This window comes from Pituophis catenifer, unplaced genomic scaffold (genome assembly GCF_029215685.1).
Source record: "Pituophis catenifer annectens isolate HBS135680 unplaced genomic scaffold, rPitCat1.0.hap2 SCAF_4, whole genome shotgun sequence".
NCBI classification, from domain to species: Eukaryota; Metazoa; Chordata; class Lepidosauria; order Squamata; family Colubridae; genus Pituophis; species Pituophis catenifer.
In genome coordinates this window covers 37,688,174-37,711,526 of record NW_027256884.1, presented here as the reverse complement: position 1 = coordinate 37,711,526, position 23,353 = coordinate 37,688,174, and the positions used below count along the sequence as shown (strand labels likewise).

General features: G+C 38.2%; 1 protein-coding gene across 1 annotated transcript in view; it reads right to left on the bottom strand.

The window, feature by feature from the left end:
- VWA3B (von Willebrand factor A domain containing 3B) overlaps positions 1 to 23,353 on the bottom strand; it is an 86,717-nt gene that overhangs the window by 46,905 nt on the left and 16,459 nt on the right. The window contains exons 7-12 of the mRNA XM_070943268.1: positions 21,833 to 22,002; positions 20,218 to 20,330; positions 5,515 to 5,631; positions 3,666 to 3,862; positions 2,029 to 2,183; positions 740 to 878 (exon numbers count right to left, since the gene is read on the bottom strand). Coding sequence (XP_070799369.1) covers positions 740 to 878; positions 2,029 to 2,183; positions 3,666 to 3,862; positions 5,515 to 5,631; positions 20,218 to 20,330; positions 21,833 to 22,002 — 891 coding nt within the window. The remainder of the gene's footprint in view (positions 1 to 739; positions 879 to 2,028; positions 2,184 to 3,665; positions 3,863 to 5,514; positions 5,632 to 20,217; positions 20,331 to 21,832; positions 22,003 to 23,353) is intronic.

The following is a 23,353-nucleotide window of genomic DNA, read 5'->3' as shown; positions in this document are numbered from 1 at the left end:
ACAGTGGATCGGTCAGTTAAGTGAATCTGGCTTCCCTATGTATCCCTCGCAAAAGGGATGATCACATGACCCATGGACGCTGCAACTGTCATAAATATGAACCAGTTGTTCAAGCATCCAAATTTTGATCATGTGACCATGGGGGCGCTACTATGGTCGTTTTAAGTGTGAACAATGATCATAAGTCACTTTTTTCAGTGCCGTTGTAACTTTGAATGATCACTAAATGAACTGTTGTAAGTCTAGGACAGGGGTTGGCAACCTTAAACACTGAACAAGCCATTTGGACCAGTTTCCCACAGAAAACACCGGGAGCCACAAAACTCTTTTGACATCTAAAATCAAGATAACACTGCATATATCATTTTTTATCTTTATGCTATGTATAAAAAAACTATATTGTGTTGCATTTATGAAATCAATGAACTGCTACAGAGAAAACAATTTTTATTTCTGCATGCAACAAAAACATTTTGAACTCCAAAAAAAAAAAGATGGGCTGTAAAGCTCAATAAATCATGTGCTGGCGCGTGTCACATATTGGCGGTTGTGACACATATTTTGAGTGACAGGGAGCCGCAGCAGAGGGATGAAAGAGCCACATGAGGCTCCAGAGCTGCGGGTTGCAGACCCCTGATCTAGGACAATCTGTAAAAGGCAACTTCCTAGATCCTTTTCAGAAAAAGCCAGTCATTCCACATTAGGACACTTCTCTTCATCAAAACAGCTGTTCACTCACTCTTATGAGCTGATATATCTTCTCCTTCACCACAGGCAGTTTGTATATCATAGACTGAGACACATCAATGAGAATACAGATGTGGTCTTCTGTGACATCTCCAAAGAGAGCTCGGCTTCCTTTCTTAAGGTCCTGAATTCTATATAAGAATACTTTTTTACATGAAATGAAAGGCACAGCAAGAATGATGTCTGAAATGCTCACTTCCCAGTATCTTAACACTCCTAAATAATTTTATTTTTATTATTAATTTAATATAAAGGACAAAAGAATAAGTCAAGTAAATCACTTTAAGACAAAATAAATATTACTAAGGAAAAGACATTTTAAATTGGAAGATAAACAAAGATTATTGTATAACTTGCAGGAAGGAATATAATTTCAGGGCTATATAAAGTTTATGTGCTAGTAGTGAGTTAAAGCAGCTGTCAATCACTGTATTGGGATTATAATTCCCACTATTCTCAACAAACAAGACCCAAAGCATCAGATGAGAATTAGGAACAATCAGATTGTAGGCTTCATACTACCATGTAGCTGTGCCATCACATTCCCTAAACCTAATTTACTTAATGGAGTTATTGCGAAGGTAAATTTCAATTGGACTTCTCTTTCCATTGGCTTTGAACAAAAGTGGAATATAGACAACATAAATAAATGCAGACTAAAGCTCATGTTGGCAGTTTTAACGAGGCACTATTGAGTGTTTCATTGTTATTAGTGTATTAACATACATCCCATAAATATTGAATAAATCAATATTAAAGAAATAATACTTGCTTTTAGAAGCTCCCTGGTAACTCTGATGAATGGTTTAGTTCAAATTTTATTCAAAATCTCATAGATAAAAAAAAATAAAGTAGGACTTGAATAGTCATTATTTCAATTTGATGCAAATGTCTTAAAAGAGATTTATGACTACATTGAGATTAGTACTTCTAGAATCTTGGCCATTATTTTAGTAAAATATATGTAGACTATGGAGCATTACAGAATAAAAGTGATGTTTCTACAGCTGAATCTCATTAATAACAACATATTAGGTTTGAAGGTCATGGAATGTAATTATGCTACTCAAACAAATATTCAGAAATGAATATATACCCACATTTGATATTGCAGTTAGAAACCCTTAGCATTGTCCATGCTCAATTTTTAAACAATCGGCGTACCTAACACTAAATATTAGAGTACTTGGGCATTTCAAAATCTTTTTAATAAGATACATCAGTCCTTTTTTCATCATAAGATCTGTCTTTAGAAAAGATATTATCAGGATGCAAACTAACCTTTCTTCCATCTGATGAAGAGCATTCTTCACTTTATTTTCAAACTCCTTGCATCTTTCTTTATTCAAATGTAAATGAATTATAGACCCATCTTCCAAGACTGTATGTATAAAATTGCTGCAGTATTTGGCATGGATTACCTTTTTATTTGTCTCCTAAAAGTACAAAGATTTCCTCTGTGAGTATGATTTCTTAAGTTTCCCTAAATCTGCTCAAGTTTTAAAATCAGTAGGTCTAAATGGGTGTGAAATGAATTCAGTTAAGTGGTGTGCAACAGGACAAGAGAATCAGAGGCCTCGTAAACTTTTGATCAGCCTTGTCTCAGCCAATGCAAGTTAAATACACTGAAGTACAATCCTCTACAGAGACTGGGATGTTGTGAATTATAATCTAGCATACTGGAGACAAGCCCACATAGATCAACAAGCTTGAAATACAGTTCCCTTTACTGTGCAATGGATGGGAAAAGCAAATTATGTAGGCAATCTCAAATTTCCCTCTTTTCTGCAATTGCATTGCTTTCAATGTGTAGAAGAGCAAACAAACTTACTCTCTTGAAATTCATCTCCATTCTCTGGTCAGGTGGAGGGGAAGGTCAGGCAAAGGAGAGATTGCCTATAGAAATTGATTAGTTCTTTTAATCCCTTCTCAATAGAGACCCGAGAAATTGGAGAGAAAGGGATTTCAAGAGAGCAAGGTGTTTTGCATAGTGTACCCACAGCTTCCAGCCCCAGGCTGCGATACAATCACGCTGCCATGAGTTCAAGATGGTAAGCAGGCACCCAAGCATTCCAAAGGGTGAGGAGTGGTTAGGAGGCAAATAAAAGCCAAAGGTAAGAAACTGAATAGTCTTGTCTCTTTCCAGTCAGAAAGCACAGCAATATGATTTCCCATTTAGTGACTACTTTGCTGGTCCCCATTAGGGTTATTCAGCAAGACTATCTATATGCATAGGGATACCTCTGCCTACAGGAAGCAAATAAAAATTTTGTCCCAGTACATTTCAATAACATACTGGGGGATTCAAATCAACTGATTAATGTATACAAGCAGTCCTTATTTGATATCCACAATTGGGACTAACAACTTGGGGGCCCTGAGTGAAACCATGACCATACTTAATGATCTTACTTCATCTTTCCTTTGCTTTACAGACCTGTAAATGTGAGAATTGGTCACAAAGTTACTTTACATCTCAGCTGTAGACTGAACAGTCACTAAATGAGGCAGTTGCTATATGAGGGTTATATTTCAATGAAGCATTAAATTTAGCTATTATGGTCCAATGTATTTCTTGAGAACAGTAATACAAAGTCATTCCAGATGTGATGCTTGGGATGCTTTTTCTTTGAAAAATCCAGAATCAGTTCGGCTAAACATGTGAATACTTTCTAGAGGATTAAGAAAATAGCAGCTATACTCCCATTCAGTCACAATTCCTAACCAGTTTTCATAACTTCAGGAAATATTGCTAGGCAAACAGTGGGATCCTGTAAGTGGCCAGAAATGCAAATGAAGGTTTCTACTATACAACTAACAAAACCTGGAAATCTATTTGATCCCCCAACTAACCCCCCCCCCCCTCCACTCCACAAAAAAGTAGAAAATTATAGCAACACAATGGGAAGATTTCTTACAGCATTTGTCTGAAGAGATTCATCTTCTGGCTTGGTTTTTATATCTACAACTCCATTTACATGACGGAAAGCACAATCAGAAAAAGCTCTAGGTATGGTCAGATTCTGGGCTTTTAAGCCATTCTTCTGAAGCCACTCTCTGGAATTCACAAAATCTTTTACTTCTGGCTCATATTCTGTTTTATCCATTTCTTCTGCTGATATAAAAATATTAATATAAATAAGCCTGTGCCAATATCAGCCTAAAGCTATTATATGACTTAATTTGAAATGGATATATTTGCATACACATACTTATTTATGGTACATGACTAATACATTCTTCTTTCCTTAGAAATATAACTACTTTATAGGTAAGTCTCCTCTGATCTGAGTCAATTCTTGGTCACTCTAGTCTTTTGCAGGTCTATATAATTTTCTTAGGTAACAGCTTGTAATGTTTTGCAACTGCCTTCTCCTGGGATTATGATCCGGGAGCTGGATCCGGCCCACAATGTGCTTAGATCTGGCCCGTGGGGCCACCCTGGAAACAGCAAAGGACCGGGCCACAGTGCCTCTGCCAGTAGAAATGGAGCTCGGGAAGGCCACATGCGGCCCTCCCAAGCTCCATTTTCACTGGCAGAGGTTTGCAGGAGGACTTTGCAGCTGAAAACAGAGCTTGGGAGAGCTGATTTTGCTGGCAGAGTACTTGGACCCCCTGACGTGACTGATATTGAGCTGGCCACGCCCCCCCCAGCCCCCCCCGAGGTGAAACACAACCCTGGTTCGCCCCTCAACGAAATCGAGTTTGACACCCCTGCTGTAGAAATTTTGTGACTGGACATTGGAAAGAGATAAGAAGAAAAAGCAGCTCACTTTTGAGGGGCAGCTATGTTGTCATGAGACTGATGAGTTGAGCTGACTGCTACTCAGAGCTGCTGTGGGGAGATTTGGGGTAAGCAGTCCCATTGGTGCAGCAAGGTATATCAGTGTTGGGGTCTCTGGGAGAACACCAATCTCCTCAGTAGCTACAGGACATGGGGAAGGGGAAGGAAAAGAAGGGAGAGGAGACTAAAAGTATGCCACCTGTTGTGAATGGAGAAGTTGGAGAGTGAAGTGTGCAGGGCAAGTGTCCTTTGGGGAGAGAAGAATGGTCCAGGGCTTCTCTAGAAGATGGGAAGCAAAAACCCAGAGGGATGAGCTCCACTCAAGATTCTGGAAGGCTGGGAAGAATCCGTGTGGTTGCAGGTGACAGCTTCACCCAGATTTAAAGGGAACAGAGGGAATTGGCTACCACTACAGAAACCTTGGCTTTTGGGGGAAATTTGGCAGAAGACCCTGAGAAAGGTTCTTCCCTCTATACAGAGCGGGTGTTTTGGCTGAGCTGGAGAAAGTCCAATAATACTGGACACAGTCCAGTTCATTCCTTCCTTAACCAACACTAACCTTTAGCAAAGGAAATAAGTCTGCTAGGGTAACTTTTTGTAACAAATTCTTCCCACATAAGAGAGATCTTACATTGAACCCAGATCTACTGAGGCAAGCTGTAGCAAAAGAAGAAATGAAGGTGAAAAAGCATAATTTGAACAAATAAGTAGTTACTGAATCAGTAAATGAATATATATGTATGTATGCCGAGGAACTAATAAGTGATATCTTCTTAACTTCCCCAGTTTAGCTCTGTTATTTGTTCTCATGTTCAGAAGTAGATTGCAAGTAAAACCAGCAAGTCATAGGGAGTTTTATTCTAGACTGTTTCTACAGATTTACAATTTGTAGATTATCTCTAATGGATGGGCACCTATTGAGAATGCTTTCCATCAAACTTTTCATAAATCAAGTCCTTTTCAATTATGCATTCATAAAATACCTGCCACACTTTTAGACTTCTCAAATTCTATGAGAATTTTCTCTATCTGGGTTAAGATATTCTTGGCTTCCTCTAGTTCCCTCCAAATCAGGTAGACATCTTCTCTGACACCAGTTCCTGCATTTGAGGGAAGGTATAAAAGTACAGAAAAAAGATTAGATAACATCAACAAAAGAGTTTCTCTAGCCTTTCATAATCTTTAAATACTGTTGCATTTGATAAGCCCACAGCAGCTACAACCCCTTTTTAAAGAGCTTATTCATGGCTATGTAATTCTGGGGAGCCAATTCTATGCTGGATTTGTATTTCATGAAAATAAATAAAACATATTCATTTCAGGATTATCACCCTTTAGCACATTGTGCAAAGACCTAGCTCCCTGGATAAGGTTTTAATGCTTGGAAAGGTGGAAGGAAAGAGAAGAGCAGGAGAACCAGCAACAAGGTGGGTGAAGTCATGGAAGTGGACACGTCTGGAAGGTCTAACATTGGAAGATCTGAAGGACCTTTTTAGGGACCGATTGTCATGGAGAAAATCCAGGGGTGAAATTCAGCCGGTTCTATCCGGCTCAGGTGAACCGGTAGCGGTAGCTACAGGAGGCTCTGCCCACCCGCACGGATGTCATGACGTCGCTTTTTTGTGATGATTTTAAGCCTCTGCGCCAGGGGTGGGTTACTACCGGTTCACATTGCGCCTGCGCACCCACATGTGCAGAAGCTTCTGTGCATGCACAGATCACCTATGATGACGTCAAGTCAGTGGGTGGAGCCTCCCGCTGGTTTTACTACCGGTTCTTGTGAACCCATCCGAACTGGGGGCAACCCACCACTGCTCTGAGCATCCATAGGCGGCTTTGCGCATGCACGGATGACGGCGCATGCAAGAGAAGCGAGCAAGCGGCGCACACACATTTGCAAACCGGTAGGGAAGGCAAGTGAATTTCACCCCTGAGAAAATCTATGTGCTCACTAACAGTTCACACTGATTTAATGTCACATAATCATTAATTTCATTAATTACTTACCTATCTCTGAATTGTAGCCAAAGCCTTTTATTAAAAAAAATATCAAACATTATTTTAACATGTATTTAACAAGTCTCAAAGTTGGAGAAACCAGCCAGACATCCAGGTTATTCGAGCACATTCTCTTAAAAGAATGAAACTGGGAATAGAACCAAGTGAGGGAAAAGGAGGGGTATCACTGTTGTGGTTTTTCTTTTCCTATGCAGCCCCATGTAAGCTGAGGAAAGTGGTGTTGATAGGTCATGAAGTTTTTCAAGACAGTATGGAAAGTGACGGTGTGTGCCATGAAGAGAAATAAATAGAAACCGTCCTCTCAAAGATTCTCTCAGCTTCCAACAAAGATGTCCTTTCTATGAAGAAAATGAGTCTCTTTAGATCAATTCTGAAATATCTGGTCTTATCGGGAATTAAGAATTGTCACCCTGTACTTCCACCTCTATGGTGTCTTCCTAGAGACCACTTTTGCTCTCTCTTAAGAGCCTGGTGACGTGGCAGACTAAAGCACTGTTATTAACATCAGCTGCCTGCAATTACTGCAAGTTCAAATCTCACCAGACTCAAGGTTGACTCAGCATTCTATCCTTTCTAAGGTAGGTGAAATGAGGACCCAGATTGTGGGGGCAATAAGCTGACTTTGTATAAAATATACAAAAGTATGAAGGCTATTGCTTAACGCATTGTAAGTGCCCTGAGTCTCCAGAGAAGGGCGGCATATAAATCAAATTAAAAAAAAAAAAAGTATCACGACCATTCATTGCAATGCTTCAAGCCTCAAACTCTCCCAAACACGTGAATATTACTGTAGTGAATGAAAAACTAACTGTCATCAATGTACACAGCAGTGGTGGGTACAGACCAGTTCACAAGAACTGGTAGTAAAGTTGGCAGGAGGCCCCACCCACCACCCCGGATGTCATCATCGGCGATCTCCGCATGCGCAGAAGCCTCTGCACATGTGCAGAAGCAAGGCACGCGCGCGAGCAAAACAAGCACGCACATGCAATCCCATTGTGAACTGGTAGTAAAGGTAAGTAGAACGCACTCCTGGTGCACAGCACAGAAAAATGCCAGACATGCAGGAATCATGAATGCAATATAATTAAGGAATTGATAATGCAATATAATTATGTTTATATAATGCAGATGAATGCTATTCCACAAACGCTTGTGCCATAAGTCTGCCAGTCAATATAATGTTGTAAAACTCAGTTTGGTTCTCTCTCTCTCTCTCTCTCTCCCTCTCTCTCTACCTTCCACATGAGACCAAGAAGACATGCCCTATGGAAAGTGAAACAGACAAGCCTTATCAACAATGGTGAGCATTTTATTGTGAACCTATATGAATTATTTTAAAAATATTGGAAAAGAGTGTTTCACTAATATGAATAGATGAGCTATGAAAAGAACATTGTTTGGAAAGCAGATGCAAGGTTGACTCAGCCTTCCATCCTTTCTAAGGTAGGTAAATTGAGGACCCAGTTTGTGGGGGCAATAAACTGACTTTGTATAAATATACAAAAGTATGAAGGCTATTGCTTAACGCATTGTAAGCCGCCCTGAGTCTCCGGAGAAGGGCGGCATATAAATCAAATTAAAATAAATAAATAAATGTTCAATTAAATATACCTAAATAATATGCTATTCTATTGGCTTTGTAAACCAATCAGATTAAATATCAGCACCAGCCTTATGTGGTGCAGTAACCATTTTGTTCCCTTCAGTGCCAGAATAATGTCAAGTTTTATGATGCTGCAGTGGCACTGCAGTTGGTGTGAACCACGTCATGAACTGATTTGCTAGCACAGCAAATTTCAGAGAGGGCCATATGTCAGAGATTTGGCAGCAATGGGTTCCTGCTGTCATTAATATAACTCAATAGAAATAATGCATGCATAATTTTCATAAACCCCAGAACAATTCTAAGAAAAGTAGTAAGCTATTCTCAGTCTTTCATTTTCACTTTTCATTGTGCATTTTTTTGTGTTATTGTATACTGCCATCTCCTGGGACTTTCCTATATTTCCTTCATTTGATTGAAAAACACTGAAATGAGCATAAACCAATTGTATAATTTTTTAACAAATGGAAGGACTTCATTTCATTTATGATTTTTTATTACTAACAATAAATGAAATTAAGTACAATGATCATACTATTAATACATTTTTCAATTCTGAATCCCAAAGGATCATTTATAAGTACCAGTTTTTTAAAAAGTCTCATGTTTAAAAGAAAAAGGCAAAGCAATTAGAATCACTTTGCCTGTAGTGTTATATCATCTGACCTAGGATAAAATCCACAGAAATCAACATATGATTCTGAAAAAAAAAATAGGGGTGAGATTACACAGTATACCAGAATGCCATTCATTTTCCAGAGAAATAAGCTGATCCCACTGTATGAATGTGTGAATCTGTTTGTGTGAGCGTGTTACATGCCTAAGGCTGCCCATCTCAAAACACCGAGTCTGGGTGATGTATAAAAATTAAAAATCAAAGAGTTATCAACAGTAATCCATGGCACACAATGCATCTCAACCATAAAACCACATCAACAGCAGAACACACTTAATTTCAAATGCCGGGAGAAACAGCCAGGTCTTTAGAGTTTATGAAAGGCTAGCAGCCATCCAGCTGTCTGGGGAAGATACTGCCACTGAGAAGACCTAACTCCAGAGCCCAACAAGCAGGTGTGAAATCCAGCAGGTTCTGACAGGTTCTGGAGAACTGGTAGCGGAAACTTTGAGTTGTTTGGAGAACTGGTAGCAGAAATTTTGAGTTCAGAAAACCGGCAAATACCACCTCTGGCTGGTCCCAGAGTGGGATGGGAATGGAGATTTTGCAATATCCTTCCCCCTGGAGTTGGGTGGGAATGGAGATTTTGCAGTATCCTTCCCCTGCCACATCCACCATGCCACGCCCACCAAGCCACACCCACAGAACTGGTAGTAAAAAAAAATTGAATTTCACCACTGCCAACAAGATAATACTGTTTCATGGTGGGGGGAGGGAGACCCAAAGTGTGTTCTCTTGAGTAGATCTGGTGAGGGGAAAAGAAACATGTGCAGGATACAAACACAGAAAAGACTCTTCCTTAATTGCTACCTATGTTTCAGAGAGTGGGACTTAGAAGGCCCAAGAGAAAGATTTTATTGTTCAGGCAAGTTGAAGTGGTCCTTAATTTGTCTTACAACCATGAAAGAAAGAAAAAAATCACTGCCCACACTTGTTCCTTTATGCAAAGCACTTCTAGAGAAACAAAGCTACCCATGGGAGAATATATAATTATCACAGAAGGCAGAATACCAAGTTTCAAGGAGGATAATTATGCTTAAAGCCAATATTTGAGAGAAATTCTCCTGCCTGGTTTCTTAAGCAATGATTTTTAAAAAAAATAATTGTCTTAACCAAAAAAATACAAATTAGTTTTGGCTGAAAACAAGTAACAATGTTAATACCTATTTAAAAATTTAAATTCTCTTTTGTAGAAGCATTGTCCTTCCCTTTTTGGAGGGGAGGGGGCTGGACTTAATTACCAGGAGCAGAGACAAGGACTGCAATATTGCATACATTGCAAATGTCTACCCAGTTCTGACATAAGAAGGCATGGTTTTTTATTATGAGTAGAAGTTGACACAAGTCCCAGTCTCATGAACTCTGTCTCCTATTTTCCAATAACAAACGATTTAACTTCCACTCCTTGTCAGCTTTGGAAGCCATATTAGGCTGGAAACTTCCATGCTGCCACCTTCTCATCTGTGGGAAAATAGGAGGGGGGATTTAGTAGAGTGGTTATCTTTAGACATAATAGCATTCTTCCTGTCGGTCAAGGTCAGGCCGATCCTGCATCTGGAGAAGGAGTGGTCAGAGTGCTGTCTCTAGATGGGACGGATGGTGATTGGAGCATGTGATCGACTGAGGAGTGAGAGGATGGTTTGGGGGGTTTTGATTTACTGAGGAAAAACCCAGACCTCTCAGATTCGGGTTTTCCCAGATGTGCTAGTTCACCTATTCTAATAAATAGAACTTTGAAAAATGCTTGCTTCAGAGTTTTTCCTTGGAGTTGGGGGAGGGGGGTTCTGGAATGCTGACACTCCTCTTTTTTTAAGCCAGGATTTTCTGTATTTTTCAGTGTATGAGAAACAAATTAGTCTGTACAAAATATTATAAAGCAACTCCACAAGATATTTAATTTAAATCAGATTTTATGGATTGATAGATTAGTAGATCTAATACCCTAGGTACTGTTTAATATTAAATCCAATTTAAATAGTGTCACTGCCATTGCACTGGGGCAAATCACAAAACACGAATTATGATATCACAGCATGTATGCCTCACAATTCACATATCTGCACTTGACATTGGGTTGCAAATAGGACAGCATTTGCATAGTGGTGTCATGGTACGTATCTTATCATAGCTTTCTGCCAATGGCTATGATCATTGCATTTGTGGCTCTTAACGCTGTATGATTGTCTGTGATGCATCAATGATTAATGTTTTTATAAATAGTTTTGAGAACTGGATGGGACTGAACAGAATTGCATTTTTCAAGTAAGATAAATTTGATATTGAGCAAGGGTGAAAACAGTAATTAAAAGCTAAATTGCATAGGCTATTATAGCCTAAGTATTTATATACAGCAAATATTACATTCCCAAGACATATATTTCTTTATTAACTGAATGAATTGCACAATAGTTTCCTGTCCAAATTTCCTAATCTTCTGATCATATACTGTATATTTTCCTATTTTAAACTTAAGTTCAAGAATCTTGACATATATATTTTCCTGAAAGAAAAGATTAGAACATGTCAAAATCAATTTCATTTGCATGTCATTTCATTTCTATCATAGAAAACAAATCCTCAAATACCAATATTTACTACCTAAACACATAGGTAATCTCCCAAGAGACTCCTCTCATTAACACTTTCCCAAGTTTTGATCCTCTCTGTAAACTTATCTCAGGAAACCTATACTTCATAATAAGTCATCAAGGGTATGGATTTCATCCAATAAATACCAGTCAACAGCTGCTACAAATGTGGGAAATGAGCACTGCTAGCTGCCTTTATCACCATTACTGCTTACAGCTTAACTCCTTTTGAGATCTACCCAGAGTTCTATTGAAGAAAAAGATTTTTTTTATCCCCATCCTAATGACAGAACACAGAATTGTCTCAATGGCAAATATAACAATACAAACTATTTTCTCTCACACTTAATTAATTGCTCTCCAACAATTCAGTAATGGCCAAGAATTAACAGTTAGGATAATTTGTATCAATGGCAGTAAACTAAGAACCAAATTTTGAAAGAGAAGGGAAAATAAAGGGGATACATTCTCTATAAAGGTTGTCTTTGAAACTCTTGGACAGCACAAATCTAAGGATATTGGCGGTGGTTTGGTCTCCGAGCTTGTTGTTCAGTTTCCGAATGTTTCGTCACCAGGCTAGGTAACATCAGCAGTGGAACTTTGGTTGAAGTCTTGTTTCAGTTCTCTTCTGCTTTTGTAGGTCTTATGTGGTCAATTGGACTGAATGATTATGTAAGACTTATAGACCAGAGGTAGGTTTCAGCAGGTTCTGACCAGTTCTGGAGAACCGGTAGTGGAAATTTTGAGTAGTTCCGAGAACCGGTAGTAAAAATTCTGACTGGCCCCGCCCCCATCTATTCTCTGCCTCCCAAGTCCCAGCTGATCAGGAAGAAATGGGGATTTTGCAGTAACCTTCCCCTGGATTGGGGAAGGGATGGAAATTTTACAGTATTCTTCCCCTGGAGTGGTGTGGGAATGGAGAGTTTACAGTATCCTTCCCCTGCCATGCCCACCAAGCCACGCCCACCAAGCCACACAAAACCGGTAGTAAAAAAATTTGAAACCCACCGCTGCTATAGACCTATAAAAGCAGAAGAGAACTGAAACAAGACATTTCAATCAAAGTTCCACCGATGATGTTACCTAGCCTGGTGATGAAACATTCGGAAACTGAACAATAAGGTTGGAGAACAAACCACCAACATCTACCACCCAAGCACATTTCTAAATCTAAGGATGTGTAAATAATATGCATTAAAAATGAAAGTGGTAATTCCTGAATATTCCAAATGAATAAAATCAGCTATCTTTTCAATAGTCATTTTAATTAGTTTCTTTCACTTTAGAAGTTATCTATTCAACATTTAACCTGTATACTGTATATTGTATATCTAAAGTTTCTATGTAGTGGAATGACACCAAATCTCTGGAAATTTTTGTTTGATTCCCATATCTGTCTTGATATAGGAACCAATTCCCATACATTAAATGGATAGCAAAGGCCCTTCACATCATATTGCCACCAGTATGCTCACACCCAATCCTGAAAGCATTTTTCCTTTGAAAACAACTTCTGTGAAATCTGCTTCCTTAGATATTTTGCTTGCTCACTATATAGTCATATGAGCTACAGTAGTCCCTGAATACTGATCCAAACTGTTTCAACTGATGATTACTAGAATTTAGCAAGCTGTCTTTTCCCTTGCTGCCCATCATGGAATTATGGAAATTTACAAAATTATATCAAGAACACCTGGAAAAAAAAATTACTGAGTCCTTTGAAAATTATAAGTTCAGCAATAAATAAATGAAGCAGCTCAGGGTCACTTCTATGTACAAAACTATGGTGTTTATTTAATAAACTATATTAAATAACATATAATTATTACCCCTCACATCCTGGGCATAAACTGCTTCAACTCCTCCCCTCAGGACACTGCTATAAAACATTACATGCCAAAACAATTGACACACAGACAATTTTTTCCCTCATGCCATCACTCTGCTAAACACATAATTATCACAGCACTGTTTTATGCCTAAGGATATCTAATCATATAACAGAACTGTATTAATATTATACTTCTCACCTTTCCTATTACCTACTCTCTTATTGGTATCTTATGATTATCACTTTGTTGGTTGTATCTTATGATTTATGATTGTGTCTTATGATTTATGATTTATCACTTTGTTGCTTGTATGTATACTGAGAGCTTTCACCTTGAAGACGAATTCCTTGTATGTTCAATCACACTTGGCCAATAAAGAATATTCTGTTCTATTGTATATTGTCAGATAATTGTGTTGGATGTGTAAGTCAAATTTCTGTGTTAAGATGTTTAAACTGTTCAAAGTCGCATTGAACTACAAGATAGGTGGAGAATAACTTTTAATAATTAATATTTAGTCATCTAAGGTTCTATTAGATGTTTGATTTATGCCATCAAAACTTTTTAGAACAACAAACCACAACATTCTATCTTCTATTAGCATCAACACACTAAACTTGATGTGTATTCACTCTTTCAATTTAAATATTTTATACCAACTTTACTTTCTACACTTTAAACAAAGTACTGTATGTTAGAATGCAAATGCTGTTCTTTTTAAGCACACTGGAGGGGGAAAAGTAAAACTAAGACAAAACTGTTCTTCTGATCTCTTTTCTGCTGGTGAAAAGCTCTCACACAGTAATAACTAGGAATTACGTCATAACTACAGCAATAATGCCAGCTAAATGCCCAGGATTATTTGTATTCCCATTTAATGCGCTAATAAGATGCAGCATACTGAGAGTTTCTAGAAGATTACTACACTTTGTGGCTGATTGAAACCATGCCACAATTCACTCATAAAAAGAAAGACACAGGAATAATTTTAAGATTTCTCAGCCCACCTATTGAAATATAAACCGGGTACCTAGAGAGAAGCAGATGGAAAGCTTCCTTCTAACAGCAAAAGTCAGTAGAGAAACATAGTTAGCTGTAGGAAATTATTAAACAGCTGCTGAATCAAAATTAAGGGGAATTAGGAAGATATTTCTATGAAGAGCTTCACAGTCCTGAACGATTTTGAAGAAAAAGAAAAAATAAATCATATCCTTTCTTCTTATGTCAACTCTATGCAATTTTCCTTTGTTTTCACCTTTCCAAGATCTGCAATTTACTTTTGTGATCTGGGGGCTGGAGAAAATCAACCAAGCATACAGAGTTAATTTCTCCCTACCTGTGTGGGAAAGCTTTAATTAGCTTATTTATCGAACGGATTTTGATAAACCTTTGAGCATGAGCTCTCACAAGACAGCTGATAATAAAAGGGAGAACAAAGATGAATGCAAACAGTCTTGCATTCTTGCATCTGGGGTTAGCAATAATTCAAAAACTATTTGGAGGATTATTTTTTAAAAAAGACAAGATCATTGGGGATCACTTGAAGTCCACATCATCAAAGGGAAACAATGGCACAGGGAAGAGTGTTCATCTACCTCTATCATACTGCAATATATAAAAACAGCTGCTTCAGCTACTCAGATTCAAGCAGGGCAAGCTATATTTTAACAACAAAGACCCATAGAATTTGCTCTTAATTACCCAATTATTTTATTTTATTTATTTTTATTTATTTAGAAAATTTATATTGCCACCTACTTGCACATGGAGATTCAAGGCGGCTGACAAGGATATAAAAACAGTGTACAAAAGAAATAATAAGAAAAAAAAAGAAAATAATAACCCCCCAACCCCACCCAATTTTTCTGGGGAAGGGAGGACTGTTCTGACTTAGCTATATCCTCCGGTTTAAAAAGCTTTCTCCTAAAGAATTGCAATCTTACTGCACATCCAACTCATTTTATTCAAAGCTTCTTGATCCTGTCTCAAATCATCTGTAATTATCCCATGATGGTGATTTCTAAACAATCAAAAATAATGCTTCCTCTTTGGGCCAACTGTGGAAAGTAAATACTTCTTGGATTACAAAAAAATGCCCCCCAAAAGTTACTGTGTTATGAGAGCCAGTTTGGGGTATTGAATTGACTAAGGCACCAGGTTTGAAACCAGGAGTCTGTGAATTCTAGTTCTACCTTGGACATAAAGCTATCTCACAGCCCTAGGAACCAGGTATTGACAATCTAATTCCAAAATCTTGCTGAGAAAAACTGTAGGGACTGCTGCACGCAGTTGCCAGGAGTCAAGGCTGACTTGGAGGTGCACACACACACAAAGCTGCATATAGTTTGGCCACCCCTGTTACAGAAGTGGGTTTCAGCAGGTTCTGACCAGTTCTGGAGAACCAGTAGCGGAAATTTTGAGTAGTTTGGAGAACCGGTAGTAAAAACTCTGACTGGCCCCACCCCCATCTATTCTCTGCCTCCCGAGTCCCAGCTGATCAGGAGGAAATGGGGATTTTGCAGTAACCTTCCCCTGCCACGCCCACCAAGCCACGCCCACCAAGCCACGCCGACAGAACCGGTAGTAAAAATTTTTGAAACCCACCACTGCTCTGTTAGTCTCTTATTCTCAGTGGTCTCTAATGGCGGATTAGGCAGTATCCCTACCAGAGAAATTCAAGCATTCATACTGTAAGTAATTCTGACATCCTTAACCTACAAAGAAACACCATCTACAGCTTGTCTGTCAGAATCAGACCAGAATTTGAAATGGCCCCCTGAACTTATAAAAAGGCCTTTTGGTTAGAGAGAAGAATATATTTACCCCTTTTCTCTTTAAATGTTTTCCCCTTTTCCCCCCTTTATTTATGCCAACTGCTCAAAGAGGTTTGAGAATTGGGCAGCCTTACAAATCTAATAAGTTAGTCCTCGACTTACAACCACAATTGAGCCCAAAATTTCTATTGTTAAGCAAGACAATTGTTAAGTGAATTTTGCCCCATTTTATGACCTTGCTTGCCACAGTTGTTAAGTGAATCACTGCAGATGTTAAGTTAGTAACATGGTTGTTAATGGAATCTGGCTTCCCCATTGACTTTGCTTGTCAGAAGGCTGCAAAAGTTGATCACCTGACCCTGGGACACTGCAAACATCATAAATATGAACCAGTTGCCAAGCATCTGAATTTTGAACATGGGGATGCTGCAACAGTCATAAATGTCAAAAACGGTCATAAGTCACCTTTTTAGAACTGTTGCATCTTTCAATGGTCACTAAATGAACTGTTGTAAATCGAAACCACCTGCAAATCAATCAGGGGAGCACTCATCTTTTCTAGTTTAGGCACTGCCATTGTATGTTCAATTTGTCATATCATCCCACCACCCATCCACTCACCTTTTTAGGGCCTTTGCCCATTGCCACTACCCATCTATCACTATAATGGCATGAAATTTGCTGTCTCCGCTGCCAGGTCTTGTCCAGGTTCTATTGCATCTGTTTCAAGCCATTACCAAAAAACTTACAAAGTAAATGTCATGCTTAGAACCATTGACGAGCCAAGAATAAAGCACCATAGTCCCCTGATGTATCTGTAATAAAAAGTCTGGTCCCAACACCCTCCCCAAAATGATATTGTAGGGATGGAAATGTTACAAAAATGGACAAGCAAAATAATTAGCAAATAAAGCAGCTTCTCTTCATTTGAGATGATTACAACATCAATGCAGGAGCCTGAAAAAAGATGCTACTCTGTAAGTAGATCCACTGTTAAAATTAGTAGGATTCTTAAAGCAGCTGTCATTTTTATTCAGGATCCCTTGGACAGCTCAAAAAAAAATGACCTGCTGATGAATTTTAGAAAAATATTGTGTTTGCAGAAGTTCCAGATTGCTTCTTCTGAAAAAAAGTTTTAAGAATGTTCAATCTTAATGCGGTTGCCTGAGCTATTGTTAAATAAATGGCATTTGCAAATTATCTATGGGAAATCACAGTGTTCATAACAGGAATTGCTTAGTTCTCTTCTTTCCGGATAATTTTTTGTATTAACATACACAATTTGGCAACCAATTCTTTCCCCTTCTGGAAACTTCTCCACATTCACTTAAAACAGACTTAGAGAATATACAAATGATCTCTATTTTGAAACAGGTGATCTTCCCCAATTCACTTTCTCAGAAAAAAATATTAATTTCACTCTTCCCTAAAACACAGGAAATAGGGGGCGTTCTGCTGAAATAACTGAAAATGGTACTGAAATAACATCTTTTTTTCCCCATACAGCAAATTGCTTTGCGGGTTATAAAAACCTTCCTTTACATTATTATTTAGCATTTTAGCTCTTGTTTATGACACTATCTATATTTTATAAAATGCCTGTCAGAAGCAGCAGGGAGCATAACTTGCTGCAATCTTTTTTTATTATTATTATTTCTTCCTTGAAAAGTATCAATAAGTATGAAAGCAGACATATGATGATGATTAAAAAATATACAGCAGTAGCTCAATCAAGACAGGTTTCTCTACATTTCACAAATTACAACTGTGGCTGGATTAATTTTGGGCTCAATTGTGGTACATTAGTAAATCACGGATTATCTGTAACTTGTGTGAATTAGTAGGACCTTAAACCATCATATTCCATGTACTGAGTGCATACACATTATAGATACAGACATCTGAATCTGAAAAGTTCCTGCTATTGGATTCATTGAGCAAAGCAGCCCTTAAGGAATATGAAGGCTAATATAGGTAATCCTCAATTTACAACCAGAATGGAGCCCAACATTTCTGTTCTTAAGTAAGATATTTGTTAAGTGAGTTGTGCCCCACTTTATGACCTTTCTTGCCAGTGATTCACTGGAGTTGATAAGTTAGAAACCCGATTGTTAAGTGAATCTGGTTTCCCCATTGACTTTGCTTGTCAGAAGGTCTCAAAGGAGATCACATGACCTTGGGACACTACAATGGTCATGCTGTAAATATGAACCAGTTGCCAAGCATCTAAATTTCGACATGTTTATGGAGATGCTGCAAAGTTCGTAACTGTTGAGTGAAAGTTCAACATAAGTCACTTAAATGAACTGTTGTAAGTCAAGGACTACTTGTACCTATCACATGCCCACATGCAAGAACATTGTATCAAGCCATTCAGAGTCTGTCCTGTTGAATAAGGACCAGATTCTTAATTTGCTTCCTTATAATCTCATCTTTATAGCCTTAGAAAAATTCCAAACATTTTGGACATTTGTCTTCAACACTGAGTTAACTGAAAGCCCACACCCGCTCAGTGTTTTCTGCAGTTCTCTTTTTTTGTCTCTTGTGTGGTTTTTCTCAGGGTATTTTCACAAATAACATTTGCATCACTCCCAGATTAGCTCCATCAGGTCCTGTACCTCATCTACATTAGAAAACTGATGCCAGTTCTGAGTTTTTTTATTCTGGTATGGTGCATCAGAACTTGCTTCAACTTTCCACTTGAAATGCTGGAATTCCATAGAGTTTGGAGTGGCCCATTTTCCCATTAACAAGAACACTTCTTCTGGACTTTCCACCCCGGACTTCCAGTTTTTAGCATTTTTTTTCTTAACTGAACAGGGAGCAAGGAGCAATTTGTCAGCTTCCCCCACAACATTTTTTAAAAATAAATGTAACGAAGGAAGGAGGTCTTGATCCTCTCCAATTGGTAAACTGGCACCATTTAAAAGCTTCTCATATTATGAAAAAATATAGGTAAGCTTTAAACTGTTCAAGAGTTTGGTGGGTGAAGACAAGATCATATGGAAGAGATCTCAATCTTCCCGAGGTTATGAACTGAATCCTACTTACTGTCATAGAAGAACCAGGGGTGGGCTTCAGAAATATTAGCAAATGTTAGCAATGTTTGCCCGGTTGCTGGGTGGGCGTGGCCACAGCCTCTTGCACCATGGCGTGGGGGGCTGCAGAGGCTTTTCTCGAGTCTCCGGGAGGGCAAAAATGGCCTCCCAAGGCTCCAGAGGCCCTCTGGAGGCCAGAAACATTTCCAGCATTCCCAAACTTCCAGTAGGCCCGTTTTTTGCCCTCCCCGAGCCTCCGCATGCACCCTGCACTTACCTGCATCCAAAACTGGCCACGTGTGGACTTCTGGGAGGGGAGGGGCAGGATGGGCGGGGCCTACCAGGAGTGGGATTTGTGGGTTCTCCGAACTGCACAGAATCTTAGCTAGAGGTTCTCCTGAACCCCTGCGATCCACCAGCAGCCCACCCCTGATAAGAACATAGCTAAAGAATCAGAAGAGGGGTGGTCTATTAATAATGTGTTCAACCTTTGCTTATAATACTTATCAATACTCCCTACATTTGGTAATAAATGACTATAAAATAATATAGGTTGCAAATGTACATGAGCAAACAGTTGAAGCAAGTCATTGATCAGTAATTCTAGGTAATTTTAGATGTAAATATAACTGGAGTGTGTGTCAAATCTGGTTTCAGCAGACAAACTGACTTAGACAACCTGCAGCTAGTAGACAGAAGAATATGGCCTTGAAATTTGTTGAGGATCTTTCAATAGCTTTTGATACAATGGCTTTAGCATTAGCTCGAACAAGCTGCAAAACGGACAAATTATGTTTTCATAGCTCCTAGTGATAATTCTAGGAGACTCTTATTTAATATTAAGCCCTGCCTTTTATTTCATATATTTTTCAACGCAGTTTTAAATTACTTTGATCACCTAATGTTTATGGCAGAAGTTGAATTCTACAGATGAGGGACCATCACTCTGTTTTTTTCATGTTCAAATGTGCAAACACTCTCATATCTAATTTAGCATGATACGCTACTCTTGTTAAACAACTATGACCCTGGCATTTTCTCTCTGTAGTGGTTTGTTGTGTTATTCTTCTACATTTGATATACAATCTCGGATAAAAATGTGCATTTGAAGATTTTAAGGTCAAAGGGTAGCATTGATTTTGTTTACTTTTACCTAAAGGGAGTCTTCCTTTCAGCCTTCTTGAATTCAGGGTAGCTTTCTCATTCTTACTGAGTGAAGGGCCTATCACAAGCACTTCATCTGTCCTCTCAGCAAATGCATGGAACCTGAAGTGTAAACAATATTAATTTGTAATCATAGGATATAAATTTACATCTGGAGTGTAACCTCCTTTAGGAGGAAAAGTGTTAAAAATAAAACAATACTGTACTGTTGCTGCTGTAGTCATTCTAGACGACCTTGGATTTTTCCTTCTTCCACCCTGCCTACCTCACATAGTTTTTATAATTGAAGGGACTGAGAACAATCTATTCCAATTTAAGCTCCTTGAGAAGATAAAAACATAATTTAAATTTCAAAGCAGCTGGAAAACAGACATGGGCAATATGATATCCTCCTGACTTTATCAGCTAGTTAAAAAAATCTGTTCTGAAACATCATTTAGAAGAAGGTGCCAAAACAACAGTCATTCAAGAAATCAAGTTACATAACAAAATATTTTCTGCAATATTCATTTTTTATCTTGTGCACATTAATCAGGGCATTTGTCATGGTATTTAACATAACATTTCTGATTTTTTTTTAACTTGTTAAAAAAACTTGTTCATTGTTCATTGACATAAACTTTCCAACTATAGAACTACACATTCAGTCAGCTGCTACATTTCTCCACTAGACTATAGATTTACAATCAGTATTTTTTTTTTAATTAGCATCGACACTACTGGCCTTCCAGGAATCTTTCAAGAAGTGAGTTTCAAGCCAGGCCTGGGGATCCCTTGAAAACAGGCAACCTGCAAGATGGCTTTATGAGATATGAGTTTTTAAATCCGTATATATGTGTTTATTTTTGATAGTTATTTTAAAATGTGCATTTCTAGTTTTTTTATGCTACACTGTCCAGAGTTATATCCATAAAATGGATAGCTATATACATTTAATAAATAACTTTTTTTCCCCAGTACCTCAGTACCTCAATCTCTCTGGCCATCATGCCTTGAAAATCTGGGAAGTGCAGCTCAGCACATGCAAAGGAACTGACTGGAAAAGATATTCTAAGTGTTTTTATCTGGAAAGATGATAGATATGCCTTCAGAACACCAGACTGACATAACCATTTCGATTATTCCAGTATGTTTAGCTATTGCTTCAATAAAAAGCTAAATAAAGGTTCAGCCTTCACCATTGTTGCCTCTTGGAAATGACTACCAAGGCATTCCTTGCCATAATTATTTTTTATCTATGGCTGGTTTCACACATCATGCTAAGCCATCATGAAGTTTATTGGATGTTAGCTTAATGCAGTATGTGGACTTAGTCAATTGCTTGCGATCTGTATTTTCTTCAGTCAGCCAATATGGCTTTTCAACCAACCCTGGCATCAACTTTGTCACTAAGATAGGAGAAATGACTGCTACTCCAAGGATTTGTATATTCTAGCTTTTTCCACCATGGAGATATGTTTGACTACAGCTCCCATCATCCCAAAATAACATGAAGAATGTGGTCTAATCTAGCTAGAAAGCACCAGTGTAAGCAACTACAGAGGGACATTTTATAATTGGGATTTATAGAGCTGACAATGTTAGATATCCCATTTACTTCATACCTGCCGGTGGTTAGCTGACTCAGATCCTTTAAGAAAGCAACTGTTTCTTCTTCTCTAGCGTTGAAAGATATGGTATGGATTGGACATAAACTTCTTGAGATCTTCTGTACGAGCAAGTACTTTGCGCATTCTGGTATATCACCCACGACAAAATAGTATACGGCTTCTGTCTGAAGTGCACAAGTCATTCAACAAAAAGAGTTACAGACCTTTAGGTCAAAGACCTGCACAACATGATCAATATGCATAGCAGAGCTATACCTTTCTATTTTTGACTGACATAATTGCTAAAACGATAGAAATGCCCATAGCATGCAGAATAGTCAGAAAAAGATAAGATATACAGCAGTCTTCACATTACCAATATGGGCCTTCATGCTCAATTCACATGTGGACTTGTACAGTACACATTTTGAATAGTGTCAAATGTCATCCTTGTGTGTCACCAAGGCCACAATTAAGTTGGGTGCCCTGATAAATTTATCACACTTTTCCTTTAAAAATGAAAAAAGAAAGTGTATAGACTTAAGAAATGGGATTCTGGTGCATCGTTATTTGATTAAAAGAAGCAGAAGTGTGAAAAAATATTTAGTTCTAACTGGATTGTCTTGTGGCAGAACTACTAATTTTATAACCTGTATCCATATACGGTTCTAGAAATACATTTTCTTGAAGGGGTTATTATTGAGAGGGCTGGACATACTACAGCAAACTACAGGTAAGGGCTCATAGGACTGAATTACTACATGTTAAAACTATGTAATAACAATTTAAAAAATGGGTTCCAGCATTCTGAATTCAGATAACTAGTGAATTGTGTCCCGAAACAATACATTCCTAGGACATCTATTGTCAGGAAGAAACAGGCTTAGGAACAAATTGTTTTTTGATAGCTAAAATCAGTTTTACGAGGACAAAGTTACATGGAACAAAGTTAACATTTTTAATGAAAGGATGAAGAATGACTATTCTATGGCCATGTTTCCTCTTATGTGAGCAGTTTGAAGATTTTATCACCTGAAAGAATTAGGATTAATCTAGGATTGGCTAGATTCGGTTGCACAAATTAAGAGCTTCTGATACCTGCATGACATCAATATTACACACAAGGATCTGCACAAACCATTTGAAGAGAATTTTTGCCAAGCAACTGAAAGATTTCCTTTGAAGTCATTGTTTGAAGCCTCTGAGGTAGAAGTCCTAGTGAAAGTGTTTATGGGCATCTGTGGAGGTCTGCAAAGGAGCTTGAAGTGGTTTTTCTGAGTTTTTGGGGCCTGCATCTATTTCATTGCTCAAGTAGCAACTTCAGAAGATGACTTTAATCACTTCACAAAGCACCACTATTGATGTTTTATCGATTGTTTTTAATAAAAGTAATAGTTTTTTTTTAAAAATAGTTATTTCTTACTCCATAAAATGGATTGTCTTTTTATCAATTTCCTCAGTTTGGTGCCCTCCAGAAGAGTTTGGTGACAAATTCCATCACCACAGACAATGCCAGGAATTGTATGCTATGCCTGT